This window comes from Sporothrix brasiliensis (assembly GCF_000820605.1).
Source record: "Sporothrix brasiliensis 5110 chromosome Unknown Cont15, whole genome shotgun sequence".
In the NCBI taxonomy this organism is placed as follows: Eukaryota; Fungi; Ascomycota; class Sordariomycetes; order Ophiostomatales; family Ophiostomataceae; genus Sporothrix; species Sporothrix brasiliensis.
The window spans coordinates 1,673,965-1,697,671 of NW_024467134.1; the positions used below are offsets into that span (position 1 = coordinate 1,673,965).

The following is a 23,707-nucleotide window of genomic DNA, read 5'->3' on the forward strand; positions in this document are numbered from 1 at the left end:
TGGAAGACGAAGAAGATCTTTGGTGGCCGTGAAGCAGGCGCGTTTAACGTTCGTCGCCCAAGTGTGAGAGACGAGTGGTGGCGGGAGAAGCCATTGATTGGCCTTTGTGAAGATAAGGTTGGATGGGAGGTACGTAGCCCACTTGGAATTCAATTTTTCTTTTCCTTCTTTACTTTTTACTCTCCCTTCTGACTTGCCTCCCCCTTACTTGTCCCCGCCATTTACTTGACTCCCTCTTCCTATATGATAATGTCCACCACCCACAGTAAGGTGTAGTTTGTGATCCTTATCGTCTTCCTGTCGGATAAGCTTAGGGGTAGAAACCCCCTTGAACCAAGGCAGATCCGTTGGCGACTGATCGCGTATACAGCCCCCGACCATTCCCGATGTCTATGTTCCTCTGTGCCAGAGCCGCTTAAATACTCTGTTGAATGGTCGGGGTTTCCTGTCGAAGAGAGACTTGGACCGCCTGTGACGAGAGAGTCCTCTCTTGTCCGACGTGTCTAAACTTGTTATAGTATCTTCCCCGCCGCCTAATTTTTTTTTTTTTTTTTTTTTTTAGTTTTAACTCATGATCGGTGCATAGTTTAGTGTACTTGCCCTTCTCAAGGCTCATTTCTACGGTGCTGGGGTTTCTTCCCGACCTATTAAACTATTACCGTTACCTAATTGTTTTCTATCGATATTTTATATATAACTACCGAAACATTATAGTTCCTCTTCCTCTTCCTCTTCCTCTTCCTGTCTCTCTTTCTGTCTCTCTTTCTGTCTCTCTTCCTGTCTCTCTTTCTGTCTCTCTTCCGTCACACGTGAAGGTTTTGAGCGGGTGGCAGACTCTGGCAACTCGTCGAGCACTTCTGCCCCTCGCTTCCGCGACGGAGCGTCGTCTTCTAGGTCTTCAATGCTATACCCTAGGCGTGTTGCAGAAAACTCATCCGTATCCTGACCCGCCAACTGATACGCAAAGTTATTCGCAAACTCATCTGTAGAGAGCCCCACAGTAGCGGAGTACACCGGCCCTTGCGACGTTGGGGTCTCTCTATGATCGTTTCTGACGAACCACCTAGTACTTTCCTGCGCCTGCTGATCCTGCGGCAATTTTCTCAGCTTTTTTGTTGACCGCATTTCTCGTATCGGGGGCACGCCAATGGAGGGCGGCCGTGCACCTCGGGCCACCGCCGTTGGGGGTGGTGGTGCATCTTGGGCCACGGCCGTTAGCGGTGGTGGTGTATCTCGGGCTACAGCAGTTGAGGGTGGTGGTGCATTTCGGGTCACGGCCCTCAAAAATAGTAATGCATCTCCGGACAAGGCTGTTTGGGGTGGTCGTACATTCAGGCGTTGGGGCATGGTCTGGTTTCCATTGCCCCCGGCGCCTCGGGTGTCGGGCTCGGGCATCGAAGCTTGTACAGGAAAGTGGAATTTACCTGTCTGTGCTTGCACTACATCTGCCAAAAACCCCGACAGTGCAGCATCATTTTGAGGAATTGTGTCGGCGCGCTGAGCTTGCTTTGTCACTCCCCGGCCCCCACGGCGTGGCGGCATTGTTGGCGTCGGTGTAGAGCTCGTAGCTCTGCCGGGCCCCGCGCCCAATTGAGTCGCGAGGCGCCGAGTCTTGCCAGAGGTTGACCCTGGCGGCCCGTTGTTGGGCGGTAACCGCTTGGCCCAGTTGCCAGCAAAGCGCCGGTTGTTAGAAGCCCTTGTACCGCCTCCTCCGCTGTTCACGGCTTCCCCCATGGAAACGTCCTCGAAAGGGGACTCGGCCGCGACGCTGTCGACAGTACTATCCGCGATGTCGGGGACGTCGGTTTTTGGCTCATCCATGGTGCTGTCGATGATCGTGTACGAAGGGCCAGCACCATTGGAAGTTGGCTCGGCCGCGGCGCTGTCGACAGTAGTGTTCGCGATGTCGGGGACGTCAGTGGTTGGCTCACCCATGGTGCTGTCCATGATCGTGTCCGAAGGGTCAGTACTATTGGAAGTTGGCTCGTCCACGGTGCTGGTGATGGTGAGTTGCGAGAGATCGAAAAATGCCTTCATGAAGTCACAGAGGACAAAGGCCGGACAGAGAACATCGACCGGCTGACGTGCGAGGATATGAAGAAATCCATCGGTTTGCAGAGCAAGGTAGGCTTTTGTAAACGGTCGGCCACCTCGCCAGTCGGCAATCGGCCCTGGGCTGTTGCGGAGCCGGTCGGTGCAGTGTTCGTTGCGTGGCGCGTCCTGAGAAGGGTGCACGCGCTGGAGGATGTCTTGAATGTGGGAGTTGTCGAACCCGTAGGCTACGGCGAGTTGCGTAAGACGTCGCTTATGGTACTGAGACACGTTCGTCGGCAGCCTCGGTCCTCGCTTTTCTTGCCGTGGCGCCTCGGCCTGTAAGTGGGGAAAGTCCCGGAGGGTAGCCAAGACGAGCGCAGTATACGCCGTGTAGGGCGTCAAGTTCTGAATGCCTTGCAGATCTGGGACCTGGGGGGCCGCTGCCGGTGCCTTCCAATCTCGCGTTAGGCTCTCATAGAGTGTGGGCACGGTTGTTGTCGCCGATGCCGACGTAGCCCCACGCGGCAGCTCCCGTGATGTGTGCTGTTTGAAATGGTCACGCACGACCTTCATCCCGAGCCGCAGATACTTCATGTTTTCATGCAGAGTCTCAATGCTCGGAATGACCACGGTCAGAGACAAGAGCTGGCGTTCCAGACGCTTCCGGGTGTCGACGTCGGTCACGCGCTTCCAGACGGTGTGGTTCACTATTAGGCGGGAGATGTCGTATCGATCGCGGGAGTAAGACGAGGGGGCGCGAAACTGTAGATGCTTCACCGTGTCCGCGTCCGTCGCCAGCGCAAGGCTCGCATTTCCGCCTGTTATGCCGACCCAGGTCGCCAAGATGTGGCCGAGATAGTGCTCGATCTGCTCGTCGCAGTGCAGGGCTAGGTCTTTGTGGATGTTTCTAAGCTGCAGGCCCTTTAGAAGACCGGGGAACGGGATCAGCTTCTGGAAGGCAGCGTTGAGCCGCTTGTTTTTCAACAGACCTTGCAAGCTGACGTCCCTTGGTTTCGTCAACCTGTCCCGGAGCAGGTCTTCCCTTTCCTCGTCACCGTGGCGCCGGGCCTCGATGACGCCGCGGTAGATTGTGCCGGCGGAGTACGCAGCCTCGTGTGAGAACGACTCGGCCTTGTACTGGACGAGCTCGGCGTCTGCCGCTTCGTTGAACGTGATGGCTGAGGGGAAATTCACCCATGTGCCTTTGACGCAGAAGAGCTTGGTAGCCCACCAGTTGGTCTGTTTGGATCGTATACCTGCTGCCACACGTCGCCTTCCGTGGAGAACGGCTAAGGGATAGTCGAGGAGAAGCGGGTAGTTTGTGTCGGTCGCGTTGGTTGTTTCGTTTGGGAGGCAAAGGGTAGTAGCGAGCTGTGCTTGTGTTAGGCCCAGTTGTGCCAGGATGGATGAAAAATCACTCTGTGTGATGAGCGCTTCGATAAGGTTCTCCTCCCGTGTAGGAAAGTAACCTGAGGTTCTGAAGGTGTCCGACAAATGGCCCACATCGTCTCTGGTATAGTCACGACCGAGGTGTGACTGCCCGTATACATGGAAGGACGCCAGGGGCGACCGAACAACTCCGACAAGTTCCATGATTTTGCAGGTCTAGCTTTCTTGGCTGCTTTGGCTTGCTTATCCCAGGGGACTCCGGCCGGTGTTCTGGTGTTAAATACTACACGCGTACCTGTATATGGGTTACGGTAAACAGGAAACGGTTTTTTTTGTGGTGGGGGGGGGGGGGGTAGGGGTTTTAATAAAGGCTACGCGCTTTGGGGTATATAAGTTAGCCCGGCGTTTGCGCAACTGTCTGCGTAACGCACCCTAGCAGACGATCTACACGACAACCCGACAGTATGGCGTCCGACTGGCTCCAGGTCAGAACAGGTCCATGTGGCCTAGTTCTGCTAGAAAATCAAACTGCCTACGAAATCCTCCCCAACGCCCACCGACACCAACTCATCTTGGTAGTCGGGGGGAAGGAGAAGACGAAGTTTTTGGACACGGCCTGCCTCCGTAAGACAAAACACGCCGATGGCATTCGCCTTCATGTCTTCTCTCCGTCGCTGACAGTTGCCGATTGCGCTTTGCACGACATGAAGAAACTCGATGCTCTCCACGCTGTTCCGTCTGCGCGCGGCTCGGTGGCTCAACACGACCTGCAGACGGACCTTGTGCCGGGTGACTCGCACCACCGAATTGCCCGCTTCGCCTACGACATGTACTGGCGTCTTCTGGCGCCTTTCGTATCCGTCATCCTGCTGTTCATGAGCGACCTGGGCGGCCCGTTGGGCGTGGCCGACGTTATAGGCGGATGGGCGCGGTAGGCCATGAACCAGCCGATGGCGAACAGGCCGTGCCTCTTGCTTGTCACAGGAGAGGCATCGCTGACGGTTCCGGCCTTGTAGGACATGCTCGTGATCAAGCTGTCGGCTCTGCTTCGTACGGCGGAGCCGTATCGGGCGCGAACCCAAGCCGATGTCGAGAAGCTGTTCAGGGCCTTTGGAGGCATCGGCCTCATCGTCCCCACCCCCGCTACTGTGACAAAGCATGTGACGGAAGTATGCCGCCTCCAGCAGCGCGCGCGTCTGGCCTTCCACGACCGCCATCTGGCATGGCTTCTCCGCAATGGCGTGGCCCACTATGTGCGCGGCCCGTACGGCCCCGTCGACGTTCAGCGCCTTGCGAGGCGGCACCGGCCGCCACCCACTAACCTGGCGGACCATATGGCCGAGTTCGTCAAGGTCAGCTATGTAGTAAAGATCGACCATGTCGAGGTGATCGCGTCGGCACTGGATCTCGACGCCCACCCACCTGGTATGTACTGTAAGTGACGGTCGGCCCTAGTCCTGTGTACCTCGGATCTAACTAGAGGGCAGTCTTCACCCCGGCCTCGACGTTCGACACGTTCTACGCGGCCGCCCTACTCCGCGTAGGTGCCGACTTCCAGGCGCCGACCATCCGCGAAGCCTTTGTCCGTATTGCTGTGGAGAGGCGCTCTCGTTCGTCGGCGGAGGCGCACCTTCGTTTGTTGAGTAAGTACCAGGTGGCTTGGATGGGCTGCTACAGCACGCATGTATGCCTCGTGTGCCTCGTACACGAGCCGCGGCGGGCACCGCTGCCCTGCGGGCACCAGCTCTGCGAGACTTGCGTCGTGCTCGGCGGCGAACCGTCTCTGTCCGACCTATGGCAGTTCCAAATCGCCAAATGTCCGTTATGCCGTATGCATTGCGACACATGGGTTACCCTACAACCTCCGACGGCAGGCTCGAGGGTACTATGGCTGGGCGGGTTGCTGGAACAGAAGATGGCTGTCGCGCAGTTTCTCAAAGAGCTCCAGGCACTCGTCGGTTTGGCAATGTCCCTCTTGCGGGATCGCTTCGACGTAATAGTCGGCTCAGATATCGGTGAGTTCCCCCGTGAATCCGCATCCCGGCCTGGGACTAACACTTAGAACAGGGGCCTTTTTCGTACAGATGATGGTGACCGAGCAGTGGGACCTGGCCGACTGCGTATATCACTTGCCACGGCTCACCGCGCTACGGCTGCGAGCAGGAAACACAGTAGTGTCCTATGGGAAGAATTTGGACTGGGAGCTTCGTCGAGTGGAGCAGTTCAACGGAACGCGCGTGGTGATCGACATCCAAGGCCGTGTAGTAACCAACGGTGCTACAACCATGTCTGCAGACCCTGCTCTGGCCCAGGCCACCGCTCGCCGCTCGCCGGATGTCGTGGTCGAGTGTTGCGGAGAACCTTATGACGCGGAGTATCTACGGACCGCCGCTGTAAAAATGACCGCCAGTCTCTTTTTTATCGAGCTTCGGTGTATACCGACCTTCTCCTCCGGGCAGGCCGTGGCACGAGTCGAACTACAGTGCCGCTTGCGGACGGGACCGCCGTTGTTCACCCTCTTAGCAAGGCTGCGGCAGTAAAATGCACGGCTACATTACCGTGGAAGCCATGGTCAGTTTATAACGGACAGCTTAGTGCCACTCGCCGCGTTGCAGGCCTGTCGTGGTGGTGGCCGGTTCCTGCGCTACGTTGACATCGACGTGGAAAATATGGACTCGGAGCTCGACCTGCGGATCGAGGCCACCGCGGGGTCCGTGGAGCCCGTCAGCAACTGCCCTTACAGCGTATGGAAACTGGTGTAGGACTAGGGCTTGGATTGTGTTTTTGGGCGGCGAGATCATCGGCCTGTCGACGCCAGCCAGGATGCCGGGCCAAATAAACACGTTGTGGGGGAGATGGAAAGCTTGTGTAGTGTGCTAGATGAAATTACCCAGTGGATTTAGTTGTCGTATTAAAACGCTTTCTCTTAATGCTGCCAATCTCGCTGTGAATGGGCAGAATCCTGCCTACATAATCCACTACACTACATGTTTATTTCGATGAAGAAGGGAGGCCGCAGACCCGGGTTTGGCCTTTAATCCATTACGCAAACAGTTCGACTGGGTGGTGTGCTAGTCTAGCCCCATTTTTGTCTATCTGTGAAAGCAAACTCTGTATCTGTTTTCTGTGTAAGTCCTTTTTTCTTTTTTTCTCTTTTCTCGGAGAATTCCTCAGGAGAATCGTACTGAGTAGTTTCCTGTAAACGGTAAACAGTTCCCTGCTTACCATCGAACAACTACGCTTTGCTGGAACATCCAGCTTCGGTGGAAGAGTTAACTTCTGGAAGTAACTTAGTATACACAATTCTTGTGGGAAGAAAGCTGAATCCGGAAAACGGGATACGGGATGCTGCATAGCCGCCACAAGGGCATCTCGACGGAAAAAAATTACCAGTCATGTTCCCTAGCCCTCCAAATTTCCAAACTGCACCACGCCAATCTAACCAGAGCATGAAGTTTACTGGTCAGCCTCTAAAAATATCTAACCGCCTGGAGCAATTTTGGCGCCGTTGTCTACTGGTAATATTCTACCCGTTTTCAGCCCCGATAAACTGCTACCAGTAAAATCTCCCCCAAACCGGAGCAGCGACCAGTAAAACCCACTCAACGATGACCAGTAAAACTCCCTGTCTGTTTACTAGCAAAGTCGGCCGAATCGTTACCAGTCAGGTTATGGCGCTGTTTTACTGGTAAACACTCTCAGCTCTAGACCAGTAAATCCCCTGCCCGTCTGACTGGTAAAATCCTGGCGGTTCTTGGCTGGTAAAATCCCGTAAAGCGTTACCAGTAATATCCCCTATAACGCTGAACAGTGACCAGTAAAGTCCCTGCAAGCATGACCAGTAAAAGTCTCCGTCCATCTACTGGTAAAACCACGGGCGACCGTTACCAGTCAAGTTCTGGCGCTGTTTACTGGCAAACGTTCGCGCCTCACTACCAGTAAAATCCTCCTACCAGTAATATCCTACCCGTCTTTACTGGTAACATCTCCCTTCTCTGTTACCGGTAAAGAGTTGCCGCCACCAACACGTTACTGGTAAAGCCCTACAGAACTCCGCGACCCTCCATAGCAGCACCACACTGTGGTTACCAGTAAAACCTGGCTTTGTTTTTACCAGCAACTGTTTTCCCAATACTCACACCTGCGTCAAATTCCATCGTCGGGAACCTGCACGCCAATCTCTACTAGTAAAATAGCCTTGCACAGGATGGATCGGCTAAGATATGACCTAAAGAATCTGCCACGCAGTCGCATTACGGCCGCAAAGCACACTTTTACCTTTCCTGCCCTCCCTACGCCCCACCATTCGTATCGCCCGCTGACTGCTCACAGGGCAGCGTGGGTGGTCCCTCTGGCCATTCACTTTTATGCTCGGTCAGTAAGGGAATATGCGTCGTATGAATGAGAGAATAAGGCCGACGTGGGCCGTGGCTAGGGCCGGTTGGCGCACCATAGTAAGCGGGGTTGAACATGGTATGGAATTCCAGCCACATATGTGGCGAAATACATTGCTGTGGCAGAAATTCTTCTGCACTTTCAAAAAGGCCTCGCCGATTCTCCAAGCCGCGTTGACATCGCCTGCATCGTTCTCGAGTGTAATTGGGCTCTCGGGGGAAAGTGGGTGACCTTGCAACGCCTGTTGGCTTGCGAGTTCGGAAACGGTGAAGAACTCGTCAGCGCCATCACTCCAGAATGGCTTATCCGACGGTGCCGTAGGTTGTCGAGAGATGGTGAATCGGCCTCCAACGACCCATAAACGGGCGTTAATCTCGAGAATAGACTCCCGAACTGGTCTAGAAAGCATATCGGCTGGTAAAGAGTGGTATCCGACTGAGTGAAAATGCGAGGTTGTAGATAGGTTTTATGTTGTCGTGATTAAATTGTGTGCGAGTAGTCGTATCTGCTGCTTAGGCGGAATATTTATTAACCCGGCCCTCCCCCACGCCCCACCATTCGCATCGCCCGCTGACGGTTGACTGCTCGCAGGGTAGCGTGAATAGTCGGGAACGACATGTAGAACAATCACAGCAGATTTGGCTTAAAGACTGTGTGCCTGAAACATGGATTGATGGAATTGCTATTTTAGTGCTAGGTATGGTCATCGTCTCCTTGTGCCCCTTGGCTAGCAAAAGCCTGCGACGCCTCCCGACCTGGCATTGCTCTTGGGCCAAATGGCCACGTATTTTTAAAGGTAAGGGGGAGGGAACTAAGGCACAGCGTATCGCCGAGCCGAATGTCTGGATACGCGGGACGGCTGTGGACTCGAGCCAAAAAAGACTTCCACGAACCCATGTATAAAATAACCTTCTCGAGGACAAGGAGCCGGAGGCGGCCATGCTGCTGGACAAAGTCAACGAGCTCGTCTTCGGACGTGCAGAAGTTTGTGAATTCGACTCTGGTGAGTTTTGGGCATTGAACGCCTTGTAGCGGGAGCCCCTGGCCGAACAACGGGCCCGCCGAATTGCCGCTCAGGTTAAGCTCTTCGAGGCTCGGAAACGAAGCGAGAAATTGATGGACATCTTCACGACGAGTCGGGTAGGTCAGAGATTGGATGCGGAGCCGCGTGACGCTTGGTAAATTGATACATTTGGTGGTGCTTGGATCAAACAAGCCTCGAATAGTCACGTCGCGGACCAGAGGACGCCGTTGCAAAACGGGGAGGATGCTGGAGACGGCGCTATTCACGCAACCCTCGAATCTCGGCACAATCCGAAAGGTACTCATCAAGCGCGTAAATTGGGCGTTCGTGAGCTTGCCTTTGTCCCAGTGATAGACGTGCGAAATCGTGACGCTGCTCACATTGGGAAACAGCTCAAAGAGCGCCAAGAAGCGGTCTGCATCCGAACTGCTGGTGCGCGATGCTTCCCTCTGGACGAAGGCTCGATAGTCGCGAAAGGCGCAAGTCATGCCCAGGTTGGATTCTGCCGCATGCCCGTGGCGTAAGGGGTGGGTCGACCAAATGCGGAGCGACTCGGCCTCTGGCCAGCTGCCGTGGTGAATCGTGAGGTGCTTTGTGACGCGGGACGAGCCGGCGCTGGACGCATGAAGGATTTTGGCCTCTTCGAGACAGTCGACCGTGTTCATGACGTGTATTTGGCGAAACAGAACGGGGAAACCGGCAGAGGAACAGCGGGGGCTGCAGAGACGGAAATTGCAAACATCCCGCGTGGACAAAAGCTCGGCGGCGATGCCGGTCAGAATCTCCACCGGGAGACGGTCCATGTCGTGCTGCTTTCCCCGACCAGGGGGAAGAAAAGATCAATCCCCCTTCGAGAGGTTCTTTCGGAGGGGAGGTATATACCTGGGCCGGTGTGGGTCCGCTCTTTGCCCGTAAACCGAAAACGGTTCTCCGGAGCGCCAAACGGATCTTGGCGAACGGAAACCCAAAAACAGTTTCCCAACCGCAGAGCGTGCTCCTCTATAATATACGGTAGACCCGACCCGTTCTAGCTCTTTCTTCGTCCAGCAGCCTTTATCCAATTCCGCTGCCCCTGCCTTCGCCACAATAATGAACCAGCCAGACAAAAAGACCGCGCGAGCCACCAAGGCTTTGTTGACGAAATTTCGAAGACGGCGACTCACGGTTTACCACAAGCTGGCCAGCATACACGAAGACTGCGGTGCCGACATTTCTCTGACTGTCCGTTACCGTGGCAAGTTCTACTGCTTTCGTGCCTCAAGCGACGAGACGTTTCCTCCACCTCCATCGGAAATTGTACGTCCGTCTCCCAGCCGTATCTTAGATTAGGGCTTCACTAACACGAATAGAAAATGACGTATCCGGTTCCAGAGCTGCACTCGCCGATCAGCCTCAAGCCTAGGTCGCAGAAAGCGAAAGTGATCGAGTAGGAAAGATAAGTAAATAGAAGGAGTGTATAACTTTTTGATTTTGTTCTCTTGCCTCACATTGTATATGAATTCGAGAATGTGACTGAAATGTGTAAAGAGAAACGAGTTACGATATGCCAGAAGTATCGTTAATATTCGAACTCGAACTTATTTCTCTTACAGTAGCGGAAGTTGCTCGTAAACATCCGTAGATAGCTTATCTGCAATTGTATTTTTTCCAGTCTTTCTTCAAGCCAAACTATGACGGACCGAGCAGCAAGCACGGCTTGGAACGAGCACACAACAATCTCGGGGCCAGCCCGTATTTCCTTCGCACCCTACGCGGCGACATTCATTCTATGGTTCACATACTCGGACCCCTGCGGCCTGAATTCCGCCTCGACAAACGTAATGTCCCTTTCCGCCGTCGTGTTCTCGAGAACGCTTGTGCGAATGTTGTCCACAAACCCCGTGTCGCCGCACACTGTGCCGTCAGCAAGGCCCTGGCAACCAATTGGACAGGAGCGTACGTACCTAGAACAATGCTTCTCCCTGGGTATCGGGACTCTTGGCGAAGCTCTCGGGAGAAAGTGTCGATGCCTAGGCTGTCCCAACTCTTCCAGGACTCCGTCTCGACAAAGGGGGGAGGTTGCGCGCGTTTGGAAGGATACACGCACCAAACGAGCGTCAGCTGCATGTCGTTAGCGAGGGGTCTGAACAGCGCGTACTGGGAGTCCGTGTCTGCCTACATTGTCTTTGTCCATCTCTTGAAGTAGTTTGAGCTGGTCGGCGACCCAGACGTCTTGGCTATTGTGCTCGAGGAACCAGACGAGAATCAGTCGGCGTGTGGCATCCCGAAACACAAACTCGTCCGAGTCCCATAGACGAGAGGCTTCGTCCCTGACACTGTCATCGTGGCGCTTGCGGCGAGCAATGTAGAGCGCGTGGGACAGGACGCCGGCGATTCCCATGCCCTTGGCCACAAGAAACACCGTTTCATACTCGTGGAGCGCAATGTCGAGCCCGTACGGCCCGTTCAGGAGGATTCGACTGGCGTCTCGCAAGGCGCTCGTTCCGTCGTGCCGTAGCGTCAGAAAGGACAGGTCGCTTGTTTTCATGGACAGCGACGCATCGAACGCAAGGAGCATCAGTCTCCGCCCGTGGAAGAAGCTGTACCATGGGCGCCTCGGAAAATAAACGTAAAAGTAGCAGCCCGGAAACACGCGGACTGGGTGCGTTGCCATGACCGCGAATTGAACAGCCGCACCGTCGCCGCCGGGCACGCCCGTAACTCGGGCACGGGTCCATTTTCGAACGATGATCACAAGATGCGACAGGGTCCAAACACCCCACGAGCCAAAGACGACGATCTTGAAGGGCACGGTCGCCAGAAGGTACGCGTGGTATGCCAGACCTCCCATCGCCGCGACGTACAGGACCACATGAATACGACCAAACCAGCGGCCCTGCCACGCCCTGGTAAACCACAGGGAGGACAGAAAAATGGCAATCAGAGCAGCGCCAGCCTAACGTCTGTCAGTTTCTGTCAAATGTTGTGGTGATGGGGGGGTCTCCTACAATGTAGCCAGAGATGGCTTGCTCGTCAAGGGCCAGTTGCCGATGCATCACCAGCGCTCCGTGGAGGATGGCTTCCAAGCAACCGATACGGCCGGCCCAGTGGTGGACGAGGTAGTGCGTCCGCAGGGATACTTGAAAAAAATCGGTAAAAGGATTCGTTCTTCCTCCGAGAAACGTGATCAGAAAATTGACCGAGGCGACGGTGGCGGCCCTCTCTTCCAGCTTCGTGATGTCGTGGACAGAAAAGCCGAGGGCCCAGCCGTTGACTGCAGTATACAGGAGAAGGACGAGCGCTTCGGCACGGGCAATGGCTCGCCACAGGCCACGCCGTGTGAGCGGGGCATGGCGAAAGTGTGCGGAGAAGCTCCTGGCTGCCTTAGCGATCCAACGACAGCCGATGTATGCGAGCACGCCGAGGCCAGCCGTGGCGTACACACTGCAAACGACGACGAGATAAATAAGAGAGGCATCCATCATTGCGGGCCGTGTCTACGACGCCCCTGAGCCGGCCAAACATGTCGAGCGCGGGAAGCTAAGTAGCCTTCACGGCAGGTTACGTTTGCCATTACGGAAGACAAGAAACAGAATACAGAAAACAGAAACACAACTAGCGCTAAACAAGCGCCGGCTAGCGGAAGAAAGGGGGGGCCGCTACTGCGGCCCGCTTCCCTCGCGGAGATTAAGAAAGAATTCGGGAAACACGCAGCCAATGTGAACAATGGCGCTTAACAGGGCGCTGGACAAAGTAGTACGCAAGACCTATCAAAACCTCGTCGTGCCTAGAGCGATACGCGCTACAAATTAAACTCTCGGCTACACACCCACAGACGGCAAATCAACTTGCTATTAATAGAGGGAGCGCGTAAATCAGCGATATAAAACGGCGACCACAGACCTGAAGTAAAACGGGTTCTTGTTTTGCGTTTTTCCTCCATCATCTTAGTCCCCTACCTACCACAGACGTTCTTTACTCTCATTCTACTTGACATCCGCTCTCCTTTCCCTGCATACCACAATGGCTACCCCACGCAAATTTTTCAAAGCAAATCGAGGCATCAATACGCGGAACGTCAATACGCGGACCGAGGGTCTCATGAGAAAGGCCACCTTTCTACAAAAATTCGGGGCCCGTGTCGTCGTTTACATCGAGCTGGACGGCGAGAGCGCCATGTTCAAATCCCACAAGGACATCAACGTCCCAAGCTACGATGCTTGCATATACGGCCCAGACCATTTCGAGTACGCCGCCGGGGCCGGGGCGAACACTATCACGACGGCTTCGCGTCAAATCACAAATACGACGTTTCCCAGCACACCTTTGCAGACAGCCAGCAATCCGAGCCGAGCCATCGAACACATGCGGCAAAATTCGATCATCACGCACAAGCCGTTCTCTCAAAAGGCTACCAAACCGCTAAGCTTTTTTGATTAGGAGGAAAGTCGGGGTTAGCTTTTGTAATGGGCTGTGTACTAGTTTTTGTTTACGCTGTTCGAGATGAATTGTATAATAAGGATCACTAAGGAGCACTTCGACCCACACCAAACATTCTGCCTTTGTCTTTTTCGTGTATCCTCGGCTTACTGTCTCGTAGGACGGATCTAACATTCACTAGCACCCTTCTACTTTCTTTAAGTGGTTGTAGCTGTCATATTGGTTGTGTTGGGTAGTTTTGCGTATGGGCAATCAGCGAATCTCGGTACTGCAGCTCGCCGGCGAGCTGTATGCAAATGCAACTATGGAAATACTAACAATTCCGCACCCCGAACCGCCCCCCTCCTATTCTGTGTGTCTTAGTTGTTGTCCATGTCGAGGTCACCTCCATCTTCAGCGAGCTTCAACTTGTTCATCGACTGTACGAGCTCGCTCGGTGAGGGGCATGCTGGTTTCGCAGCTGGGCGCACAGGACTCGGCAAGGGTCGCCGCCCCGGCAGGATAAATGCAACCCTCTTGTCCTGGTGCTTCGGCACCTGCTGCTTCGGCACCTGCTGCTTCGGCACTTGCTGCCCCGAGATAGGCCGCCGGTGGATTTTATTGTTCTGGGAGACGACGCCGTACCGATACAGGAGCCTGCCTCTGGCAGCGGACGAGAAGAGCCTGGCATCGGGTCGGACGTAGCGGACGTGGTTTCGGATCCAGTCGTATGCTATGCCACGCGAGCAGTCGTCTGCGAAGCAGGACAGGGAGTCCTCGTAGGTGAATGGGTATGGTGTCGGCGGGCGAGCCCGCTGCCCCTCAGACCGAGTTGGGTACAGTCTAGGGGGCGTGCGACGGGACATTTCGAGGACGAATGAAAAGAAGACTTTGTGGCAAGCTTTTTTTTTTTTCATAATTCTATTTTACATAAAATACACTGTAATGAGCCTACTATATTTATAGTGTTAAGCGTGACAACTAGCCGCCTTAAACAGGAACCCGTTTTCCGCTTTCCGTCTTAAAGCTAGTGTCCTTTTTGTTCCATCTTCTGTTCTCTGTTGTCTGTTTCAGTCATACTTTTCTCCATGTTTCCGTCTCCCGTTTTCCGTATTCAACATACCAAGTTCACGAACAAAGAGCTTTACTTCTGTATAAATAAAGCCAACTAGAATGACATACGGCAGCAAACGTAACTAACCAACACTTCAATCAATCAATCCAGAGGCAGGCCTCTTTTCAACATTCAACACCAGCGCTGACAGACTCAGAACGAGAATACCGCAAAGAACGCTGTAAACAATGCCCCAAACTCCCGAAGAATGGGAGACGTGGAAGTTGGCGAAACACCTCATTCACCTCCATCACAAACGCAACGTCCCATACCCAGAACCCTGGACTCGTCCCAACTCGATCGCCCTTCTCAAGAAGGTCGGAGTTCAATACGACGATGCCACTATCCAGGAGCTGCTAGAAGAATTTCCCGAGGGGTCCAAAAAGAAGGGCCCTAAAAAAAAAGCCAAACATCCTACCGAACGGGTACAACCGGTCAGCGGAGATGCACCAACCGAACCCTCTGCTGATGATGAAAACGACTCCAGCACCGAGTCCGATGCTGATGAAGGCAAAGATCTGAGAAATCTCCATGTTCCGTCCTCGTCTGCCGCGTCTGTTGCACTTTCGTCGACCGCCGCGGACTCGCGGTCCGGTACACCCGCGTCGACCGCCCCGACTGGACCGTCTACTACACCCCCGCCGAACAACCCGCCCGCCCCGCCTGGAGAGGCCGGTGCAACCCCGCCGAACAACCCGCCCGCCCCGCCTGGAGAGGCCGGTGCAACTCCGCCGAACAACCCGCCCGCAACGCCTGGACAGGCCGGTGCAACCCCGCCGAATAACCCGCCTACTGGTGGCGTAGACTCATCTACATGTCCTGCGGACCTAGTTCTTTCCTTTTTTCAAACCACCCAGGCAATGACCAAGATCCGAATCAATGATCCCGAGTCGCATCAGACTGTTTGGGGTGAAATCTATGGCAGACATCCCGCACGCCAGTCTCACGTTGCCGTCGCTTTGCCCGGCCGAAGCGGCGAGCCGCGCCATCTCAGGGGCTATTGGGTTGACTGTCGCACTGGCCCGCAAGCTGGATACTTTGCGACGTACAAAAACGCCGGCCACAATTTCATCCTACCACGGGCAACCAAAGACGATCTTGTGAGGAGCAGCAAGACCAGCATGATTCTTGCCTTGAAGATGCCCTGGGGGGTGGGGAAATTTCACATCAGCGGCCTCTGCATCGTGGAAGGAAAATTGCAGCTCGTCTCTAGGTCGTTGATGAATCAAACATGGGGCAAGATGGACACTGACGAAATGCTATATGGGCACGCGTTGAGGGCCGGGCAGACGGATCTAGACGATTTGGCACCCAGGAGGCGTGACCCGGCCCAGGTGCAGCGCGGACCGGCCAGGCCAGAACCGTTTAACTTTTAAGACTGATCGTGTTACTGTGGTTTTTACCTTTTTAAGGCCGGCCCTTGTAGTTCCCGCTTCCTATTCGCGCCACTGGTTTTTTTTTTTTGCTCTTTTTCCTCTTTTTCAAGGCTGGCCCTATAGTTCCCTCATCCTATTGTCTTGCTCTCTTCCTTTCTATGAACGACTTGCACTCTCCGTATAGTTCTAGTTCAATGTGCATTTCAATTCAGTTTCCAATGACATGACAATATGCAAGACTCTGGCAGCCTTTTACATACCACGAAAGCCCCCTCGTTCCCACGAGATTTTGGTACTGCCAGCGCCAGTTGGTTGTACTGTGATGTCGAACCGCGGGCCATACATGTGGATTAGCCAGCATGCCCCTTCAACTCTTTTCAAATAAGAGCGTCAGATACAAAGCAGAGCCGTCGAATTAAAGACTACTCCACGAGACCGCACCGGCATGCTGCTTTAGCAGACGTGGTGATGTCGATGGTGTTGTCACAGCCTAGGCAACTTTCAGCCATTCCGCAGAAGATGGTGTACTTATCATCCCTTATTGCTTTCTCCCAATTCGGAAATAAATAAACAAAACCCCTTCCTTAGTCCAAGCACGCTTTTGACATGAATCCGTAGATGATTGATTTCACCTCCTGGCTATGGGGGGTGTTTTACAGCACGGCCACAGTATCTTCGATATATAAACTGACTAGACACCAAGTTATAACTAATTTGACCGACGGCATCAGCCGGAAGCCCGTGATAAGTTTCGGCTTCCCGACTATGGGATGCTTTGTAGCACGGAGGCACGACCCCCACATACCATCTGTCTTATCATCAACTCACAGCTAAGCTGACCGATTGCATCGGCCTACACGGTCCTGTTGCGGAAATGGCCGCTACGAGGCCTCAAGTCATAGCTAACACAGCCGATCCCGCATCGGAATGGACTAAGGTTTTCTTTTATGCCGGCGCCGACACGGGACGGCGCAACGTATTGCTGAGACCTGTACCCTCCGCCTACCAGGTGCGTGCACGAGGATTAGGCTAAGCCAAGTTAAAATAAGAGTTCACACTAAATCTACATCGCGCGTGTAATCGAGAATGTGCTGTTTCCCCTTTTCGTTTTAGCGCACTTCCAGATCGGGTATAGCTCCATTGCCGACGCTGCGCCGCCTGGCCCTCTGTATAAATACCCGCTTCCGTCTTCCGATGTTGTACTCTCTGAACTTTCTGGCTTTCTTTTCTCCCCTTTCCTTTTTCTTTTTTTTTTCTTGGCTCATCATCGCTCCCCTTCATTTCCTTTGTCTCCTTTCTTCGTCACTTTTTCTTGGTCTGTCCCCCTTCCTCCCCCCCTCCCCCTCCTTCCTCGTTCTTTCTCAGTCTATGTGTCTTTTGTTTCTTTATGAAGCTGTTTTGTTTTTACGACCCCTCGAGAGCTCCTCTACCGTGCCCGGCCAGTCAAAAATGATGGCTAGGATCTCCTTCCCGTAATCTATCTGAGCTCCAGCCACTTGTGTACGGCCGCGTGGGAGCCGCGAGCGAAGCATACGACTTCTCGCCCCCTTTCCCCCAATCCCTTTCCCCGTCTTGAATTCACGCTTTGTATCTCTGTCTCATTCCTGTCCCTCTGAGCGCGTTCATGCTCCCTTTCTCATGTGAGTTTGTGGTCCCTTCTCCGGCTAGGCATCCCGCGGCTGCCGCTCGTGTGCTGATTGTTTGCAGGACATGCTCCCACGCGCCCCCTCCCCGGGCCCATCCCTCCCAATCCTTCTTTTTCCCCTTTGACAAATGGGATTCCGTCATGCTCTCTAGCCCTGCCTTGGCGCCGCTGTGACCTCTCTATTCTTCTTCAATAGATGAGGGCGGGGGGGTCGTGGACGCGTGGCCAGCAAGCCACAACCACCAAAAAACCAGGGCCATGCCAGGACTTGTCTCGCCTCATCGCGCGGCCGTGGCGCCGGCAGCCCGCAAAGGGCTTCGTCCTCTCGTCCGTCGCAACCACCTTCCTAAGACGGGCAGCCGTATCGTGCCGCCGTGCCGAGGAGATGCATATGCCAAAAGGGGGTGTGGTAAGGCAGACTCGGAAAAGGGCCGATGCGTGGACAAAGGCGAGCATAGCCAGGCTGTCGAGTCGCCTTTTTCAACTCTGACGCAAGATCCAGGAGACGCCATTTGTGGAAAAATTAAGACTGCGGTTTCCGTCGTCTATGTCTTCTCTCATGACCCGCCCACGTTCGAACGGGCAACAGTCTGATTCGTGATCTTCTCTGTCGCCTTTTTTTTTTCAGAAGCTAGAAGGACGACGAGCCGACAGCAGTCACGCCGACAAGAGGCCGAGGTGCGGTATCTGTTGGTGCTGACATGGTAGAGGCAGGCAGAGAGCACGCGGGCACGAGGCAAGATGACCTCCCCTCGGCAGATATGCGCGCCCTCTTTTTTCTTCATCAAGAGGATGGGGTGCCGAGTCGGCACCGTTAAGAAGTAAGCAGGCGAGAGACGAACAGGATCTAGCTGAAGATGAATGGCATTATATAACTCGATACCTTTCCACCGCAGGTCTTTTATTTGCGGATCTGCCATGCAGACAATTTATCATATTCTTTCTCATATTCTACCCTGCAGCGCTTTTCCAACTTCTACAATTCTCTTTTTTTAATTTTTTTTCAGTCAAATCAAAACAATGGCATCTCATCAACTCATCAAAGTCGAAGATGAGGATGTGGCCGTAAATTTTACTCAAATAGCATCTTCCGCAGGCTCCTCTCAAGCGGATCCAAATGACGACGAGCCGAGCAGCCCCACCAAGCCTCATACCGGCGACACAAGGCCACGGCTGGAGCTGTGGAGTAAGAGTCCCCCGATCTCTCTCCTTCCGGAATATTCGCTAACACATCTTAGCCGGAAGCGCCGTCGGGCCTGTACGCGCCGGGCATGATTACGCAGCGCCAAGCAACGGTGACGGCTGCAGCCAAGCCCCTGATGCCCCTGTTACTTGCCAGTGGCCACAAGTGCGACCAGAGGACGGCCGAACAGACTGCTCTACCACTAGATCGCCACTCGCCGTACTTGGCGGCAGTGGAGACATGAGTGAAAGTTCCACTGTCGAGAACAGCCCGACTCGGTATCAGCAGTTCCGATGCGACGAATCTAGCGGCTTAGCGTCCACGGGCGGCGACGCCGCGGCTGCTTCGCAGGACCCGGAAACTGGAAACGGGCCTGTTCAAAGGTCGTTTGCAACCTTTGAAGTGGTATGGAATGATGACGGCCCTGTCCAGGTGGTCACAACACGCGACGAGTTTTGGCCCCCGTATGTGGCCACGAAGCCAGGCGACCCGAGCCGCCCGGAAGGCGATGCAGACGAAGACTGCCCAGGATGTCGCGCTGGACAGGACAACCGTCCAGGCCCTATTGACACCGAAGACAACCAGTATGCGGTAGAGGCATTACTTGACAGACGGTGGCATTATTTCCTGGTGAAGTGGAAGGGCTACTGTGACAAGCATAACACGTGGGAGCGGGAACGTGACATTGATCCGGCTCTCGTGAAGAGTTTCAAGGAAAAAGGTACTAGAAAGAGAGGGGAAAGAAAGTGTAGAAAAAGAGGGAGAAAAGGAAAAGGCGCTCGAGGGGCGACACGGCGGAGAGTACAGAAGGTTTATAAAATGAAGAAAACTGGGACGGAACTAAGACTGGCGGACCTGGAAAGGTTGGGTGTGCACTGGTAAGATAAAAGGTAGAAGAGCAATGAGAAATAATAGTAGCAGGAGAAATAAAGAAACATAAGAGGCCTTTGCTAAGTACTTGTTGCTTTTGCCGGATTGATTTTATAATTCTAATTTATAGGGGGTGTTTTACTGTACTGTTACGGAGTCTCGATATACGAATGCGCCCCTGTTAGTTAAGATAAGCCACTTCTTCGATATCCTCACTTTTGCTTTTGCTTCCTAAAACCGCGTTAACTACGTTTTCTCCTCTAACTCATCCTCGTTTGCTAGTTTATGTCTTAGCTTTGTGTTTGACGATGAACCGGGCCAACATTTATGTGATGCTAGGTTACCTTTACAGACGAGCTAATAACCGTTTCTAATAGGCGATAAAACCAGGAAAATTAATAATCAACAACGCCATAACAGGCGCAAGTCCAGCATTTTTACCAAACCTAACCTCGAGAGATAAATAAAATGTCCATTACTTGGACAGCGAAGACACACCTTTACCTGTTTCAAGACGTGGCGCCGACGCAGCAGACGACTTTGAGCGAGGTGATAAGGGACCTCTAAATTTCTTAGCCCTACCAGCGCCACAGTGCATCCACATAAAGCCGGCAAAAGCAAAGGCTTGGTTAATGTCGCTCCACCGTGGCGTCGAGTTCTGTTGCTGTTACTGTCGCTGTTGTGTGCTGCCTTTCGCGCCTCTGCCACTCACGGGCGGCGCCGTTGGCTAATCGCATTGAAAGCCAAGGCGCGCACAGAGCTACGAAAAAAATCAAAGAGATTGAGGAGTTATGGAGAGAGAAAACAGGACCTTGGCAATGGCCGGAAGCGGAAACGGACAGAGAGGAGTTCTTTCGGCTGGTTCGAACTATTAACAGTCTTTGGACGAAAACGAAGAAGACATTGACGGGTGGAAGACAGCGATAACAATCGTATAGTACGTTTCTCCGAAACGAGGGCCTCCCCTTCATATACAGTGTAAGCAAAAATGCCAGCCGCACAGGCTTCTGCTTCCATCTATAACCCCTCTCACCTGTCCAGTCATGTTGACCTGATGGGGAAAGACTCGATGATCTTCAACTCTGCCTCGAAGCTTGACCCAGGTGTCGCCCACTGCCTCAACCGAGCAGCCACCTCGTCACGGAAGAAGCCGATATTGAGCCCCTGGGCATTCCCTTGGCGCGTATTTGACATACTCGAGGTAATTCCGGGGCATGCGTTAGCCACGAGGAGTACCAACAAGCAGGCCATGCTGCTTTGGCAAAACGACCACAGGTATGGCGACCGGCGCTCAAGTAGAGGAAGAACATGGACCAGGTACGACACGCACGAGTCAACGCAAATGGCGCACATACCCAGAACGTCTGCTGACAAAGGCAGTGGCGGGACAGACGATGACGCCAGCGCAGCCACCGACTTGGATCGTTGCAGCCCAACCGTTGCCTCTGTCGTCTTGCTCTTCTCGTCATTGTTGCGAGCAAATTCGGTGCCGTCGCGAGCTAGGATCTGCTGCTGGTACTGCCACGCGACATCCAGGACGAACGGACGATGGATGATATGCCGGGCGGCGTAGTAGTGTATACGGAGAATCTCGACACATTCGCTGAGCGTCCGAGTCGTATGTTGTTGCCGGGTATCGCGCCATTGTGGGTCATTCTCGCTAATATCAATGGGGCCCATATCCAAGGCGGCGTCACCTGCACTACTTCGTCTCTTGCTAGTTAGAGGCGGACGGATATTGTCAGGCATCGCATGGTACCAGGCCTCGAGTTGACGATTCAACTCTGCACTGATGGGGAGCATCTTGCCAACGCCCTGGCCGAAGTCGGTGCCTTCCGTCGCGTACAGTGAGTTGTGGATACGGTTAAGGAACCGCCGGGCAGTAATCTCGGCAACAAAGCAGATTATATTGTCGCCGTCGTTCGGGTCAAGGCTTGTCGGGAGCGGCATGTGATCTGCTAGAGGCTCGATGCCACTCCTAGGGATATCTAACTCGGCCGCACGGTCACTAACAAGATTAGCTAAGAATGCCCACCATTTGGTAAACAATAAAGGAGAAGGCGGACTTACCACTCCCAAATAAAGCACACCCAAAAGACAGAAAGTAGAGGTCCGCTCAGCTCGGTATCCGGTCTATCCCGCCTTTGCTTTCTTTAATAAAAGTTAGTATCATGAAGATCTTTGATGTTTAGACTAAGCACTTACTCCTCAATAACACGAATCAGAAGTTTGCTAGCCAAATACACCATCCTAGCGTTATGTAGCGGCCGTCCAATGTAAGAAAAATAGGATGCTGCCAGAAGAAGTGCCTGACAAGTGACCAATGATGCTGGGCCAAACTCCCAGAGTGCATGGTGTACGATGATTTTCATCGCTGGCTGGAAGAGAGACAGCGCAAATCGGTCGCGCTCAGCCTGCTGTTGCTTTTGTTGTCGTTGCTGCTGTTGGTGGATAGGACTGTTCGATGATTTCGGTGACGTTGAAGTTGAATCATGTGGCGTTGAGGCAGTCAGAGACCCGAGGGCCCAAACAACAAGGCATATGGCTGTCTCGATTGATTCGTTGGGTTTGCTTTGACAGGCCCCAAAAGACCACTGGAGGAACTGGGCAATGCTGAAGAGGGGCGCGCCGGGGTGTACATGAGCAAAGTAGCTGCGGACAAGCCCATCGACATTAGCCAGATGGCTCGTTGCCATGAAAGAAGACGATACCGTGGGGGCGAGGCCGGCGTCGTTAAGCTGGGGTGGGAGAGGGAGGCTCGTTTCAAGGTCGAAGAAGTATGTTCTGATGTGGGAGAAACTCGGTGGGGGTTTCTTTGTCGACTCCGTTTTTTTTGACTTTTTGTTGATGGACTTTTGTTGGTACTCGAGAAAAAATCTGACTTGGGGCAGGGAGAGGAGGGTGTTTGCTGCCGTAGAATGCCCGCGCGGGATGAGGAACTGGCCGTGCCCGATGCCGTGCGACGAAACGTCCGAGTTAAAAACGGACGAGGCTTTGCCGGTTAAAAAGGAGCGTGGTCTTAGCCCAAAGAAAAAAGGAGGAAGAAAAGAGGAAGAAAGGAGGAAGAAAAGAGGAAAAAGGAGGAAGAAAGGAGGAAGAAAAGAGGAAAAAGGAGGAAGAAAAGAGGAAGAAAGGAGGAAGAAAGGAGGAAGAAAAGAGGAAGAAAAGAGGAAAATAAACACCTCTTCTCCCACCCCCTTAATTCTCTCGTCTTCTTCCCGGCTTCGATTTTCATTATCTTTCCCTTCCCTGTGTCCTTTCCCAATTCCCCCGCCTTCTTCACTCCTTTTGTGCTCCTTCTGTTACTCTACACATACCGTGTGCGAGACAGGACGACCCTACACCGATATCACTCCACTGGTAGGCGGGAGTGGTCCCCTACGCCGATAACACGAGCATAAATTGATTGTCCATCAGGTGCTCGCGAGAAACATGAGCAACGTATTGCCTTAAGACAGATGCATGAGGGCTCAACGACACCCTTGGCTCCTGGCCTGTTTTTTAAACTTCTTTGGCGTGAAAGGTATGGTTGCCCTTCACGAAGAGTCAATTACGAGATATTCTAGTTCGTGTTCTGTTAGAAACTGGCTGCTGTGCGAGAGAGACATCGAGACGAGACTTCGGGTCATAAGGATCACCATGAAAGAATGCAGTGGATTCGCACTTTGTCAAAAACGACCCGATTCCCGGCGCTGTCCCAGCAGGTGAGGAAGCTATACGGTGTTCTGTCAGTGATACGATCAGAAATATATCCCGTAGCAATAAACTTCCAGATGAAAGGCGCCGTTACTGTCGCCTCTGACGGCATACGATACGTGTTGTTTACCGGAGATCGCGAATCAGTAGCCATGTTTGTCATCTTGTTTTTGACGATTGTTCATCGGGGGGTGGGAGGATATTAGGACTCGCTGGTCTCGTTCCGCCATTAAACGAGGAATAAGTCGACAACTAACTATATGAACAACGAAATCGATAACGGGGAAGGCCATTTTAGATGGAGCTGGACTTTGTCTACATATGTCGCGTGGGAAAGAGGGCGGTAACAGACGAGAAAGACGGAGAAGAAAATAAAGAAGAAAATAATTACCCAGGCCGAACACAGCTACAGGTAAATGCCTTCTCTCCACCGCGCTATTTTCCGGGCACTGTCGATTCGAGATGGCTAGCATCACACCTTCACTCGTACGGCCATGCCGGGATACATAAAGTGCGTTCCTGCTTTCTTTCCCTCTGTTCTTTCCAGCGGCCCGTATCGTTGCCTCCCCTTTTGTGAGCCCTA

At 53.5% G+C, this 23,707-nt stretch overlaps 9 protein-coding genes across 9 annotated transcripts; 4 read left to right on the forward strand and 5 right to left on the reverse strand.

Annotated features, from left to right (window-relative positions):
• Window positions 1-708: 708 nt before the first annotated feature.
• On the reverse strand, window positions 709-3,627 carry SPBR_05591 (uncharacterized protein; the record flags this gene model as incomplete). Its single annotated transcript, XM_040763854.1, has 1 exon — window positions 709-3,627. One exon carries the CDS (start codon window positions 3,625-3,627, stop codon window positions 709-711), a length of 2,919 nt encoding a protein of 972 aa, XP_040622250.1.
• A 260-nt stretch (window positions 3,628-3,887) lies between these two features.
• SPBR_05706 (uncharacterized protein) lies at window positions 3,888-5,963 on the forward strand (the record flags this gene model as incomplete). The annotated part of the gene is made up of 4 exons (XM_040763969.1): window positions 3,888-4,325; window positions 4,440-4,848; window positions 4,911-5,438; window positions 5,491-5,963. The coding sequence occupies 4 exons, from the start codon at window positions 3,888-3,890 to the stop codon at window positions 5,961-5,963; spliced, it is 1,848 nt and encodes a 615-aa protein (XP_040622251.1).
• Window positions 5,964-8,511: 2,548 nt separating this feature from the next.
• On the reverse strand, window positions 8,512-9,645 carry SPBR_06021 (uncharacterized protein; the record flags this gene model as incomplete). Its single annotated transcript, XM_040764283.1, has 2 exons — window positions 8,512-8,573; window positions 8,712-9,645. 2 exons carry the CDS (start codon window positions 9,643-9,645, stop codon window positions 8,512-8,514), a joined length of 996 nt encoding a protein of 331 aa, XP_040622252.1.
• A 286-nt stretch (window positions 9,646-9,931) lies between these two features.
• On the forward strand, window positions 9,932-10,272 carry SPBR_09227 (uncharacterized protein; the record flags this gene model as incomplete). Its single annotated transcript, XM_040767353.1, has 2 exons — window positions 9,932-10,138; window positions 10,192-10,272. The coding sequence occupies 2 exons, from the start codon at window positions 9,932-9,934 to the stop codon at window positions 10,270-10,272; spliced, it is 288 nt and encodes a 95-aa protein (XP_040622253.1).
• A 317-nt stretch (window positions 10,273-10,589) lies between these two features.
• On the reverse strand, window positions 10,590-12,306 carry SPBR_05805 (uncharacterized protein; the record flags this gene model as incomplete). Its single annotated transcript, XM_040764068.1, has 3 exons — window positions 10,590-10,754; window positions 11,001-11,777; window positions 11,881-12,306. 3 exons carry the CDS (start codon window positions 12,304-12,306, stop codon window positions 10,590-10,592), a joined length of 1,368 nt encoding a protein of 455 aa, XP_040622254.1.
• Window positions 12,307-12,844: 538 nt separating this feature from the next.
• On the forward strand, window positions 12,845-13,261 carry SPBR_06261 (uncharacterized protein; the record flags this gene model as incomplete). The annotated part of the gene is made up of 1 exon (XM_040764523.1): window positions 12,845-13,261. One exon carries the CDS (start codon window positions 12,845-12,847, stop codon window positions 13,259-13,261), a length of 417 nt encoding a protein of 138 aa, XP_040622255.1.
• Window positions 13,262-13,620: 359 nt separating this feature from the next.
• Window positions 13,621-14,106, reverse strand: SPBR_06246 (uncharacterized protein; the record flags this gene model as incomplete). Its single annotated transcript, XM_040764508.1, has 1 exon — window positions 13,621-14,106. One exon carries the CDS (start codon window positions 14,104-14,106, stop codon window positions 13,621-13,623), a length of 486 nt encoding a protein of 161 aa, XP_040622256.1.
• A 436-nt stretch (window positions 14,107-14,542) lies between these two features.
• On the forward strand, window positions 14,543-15,730 carry SPBR_05992 (uncharacterized protein; the record flags this gene model as incomplete). Its single annotated transcript, XM_040764254.1, has 1 exon — window positions 14,543-15,730. One exon carries the CDS (start codon window positions 14,543-14,545, stop codon window positions 15,728-15,730), a length of 1,188 nt encoding a protein of 395 aa, XP_040622257.1.
• A 4,739-nt stretch (window positions 15,731-20,469) lies between these two features.
• SPBR_06116 (uncharacterized protein) lies at window positions 20,470-21,378 on the reverse strand (the record flags this gene model as incomplete). The annotated part of the gene is made up of 2 exons (XM_040764378.1): window positions 20,470-20,603; window positions 20,784-21,378. The coding sequence occupies 2 exons, from the start codon at window positions 21,376-21,378 to the stop codon at window positions 20,470-20,472; spliced, it is 729 nt and encodes a 242-aa protein (XP_040622258.1).
• Between the last annotated feature and the right edge of the window lie 2,329 nt (window positions 21,379-23,707).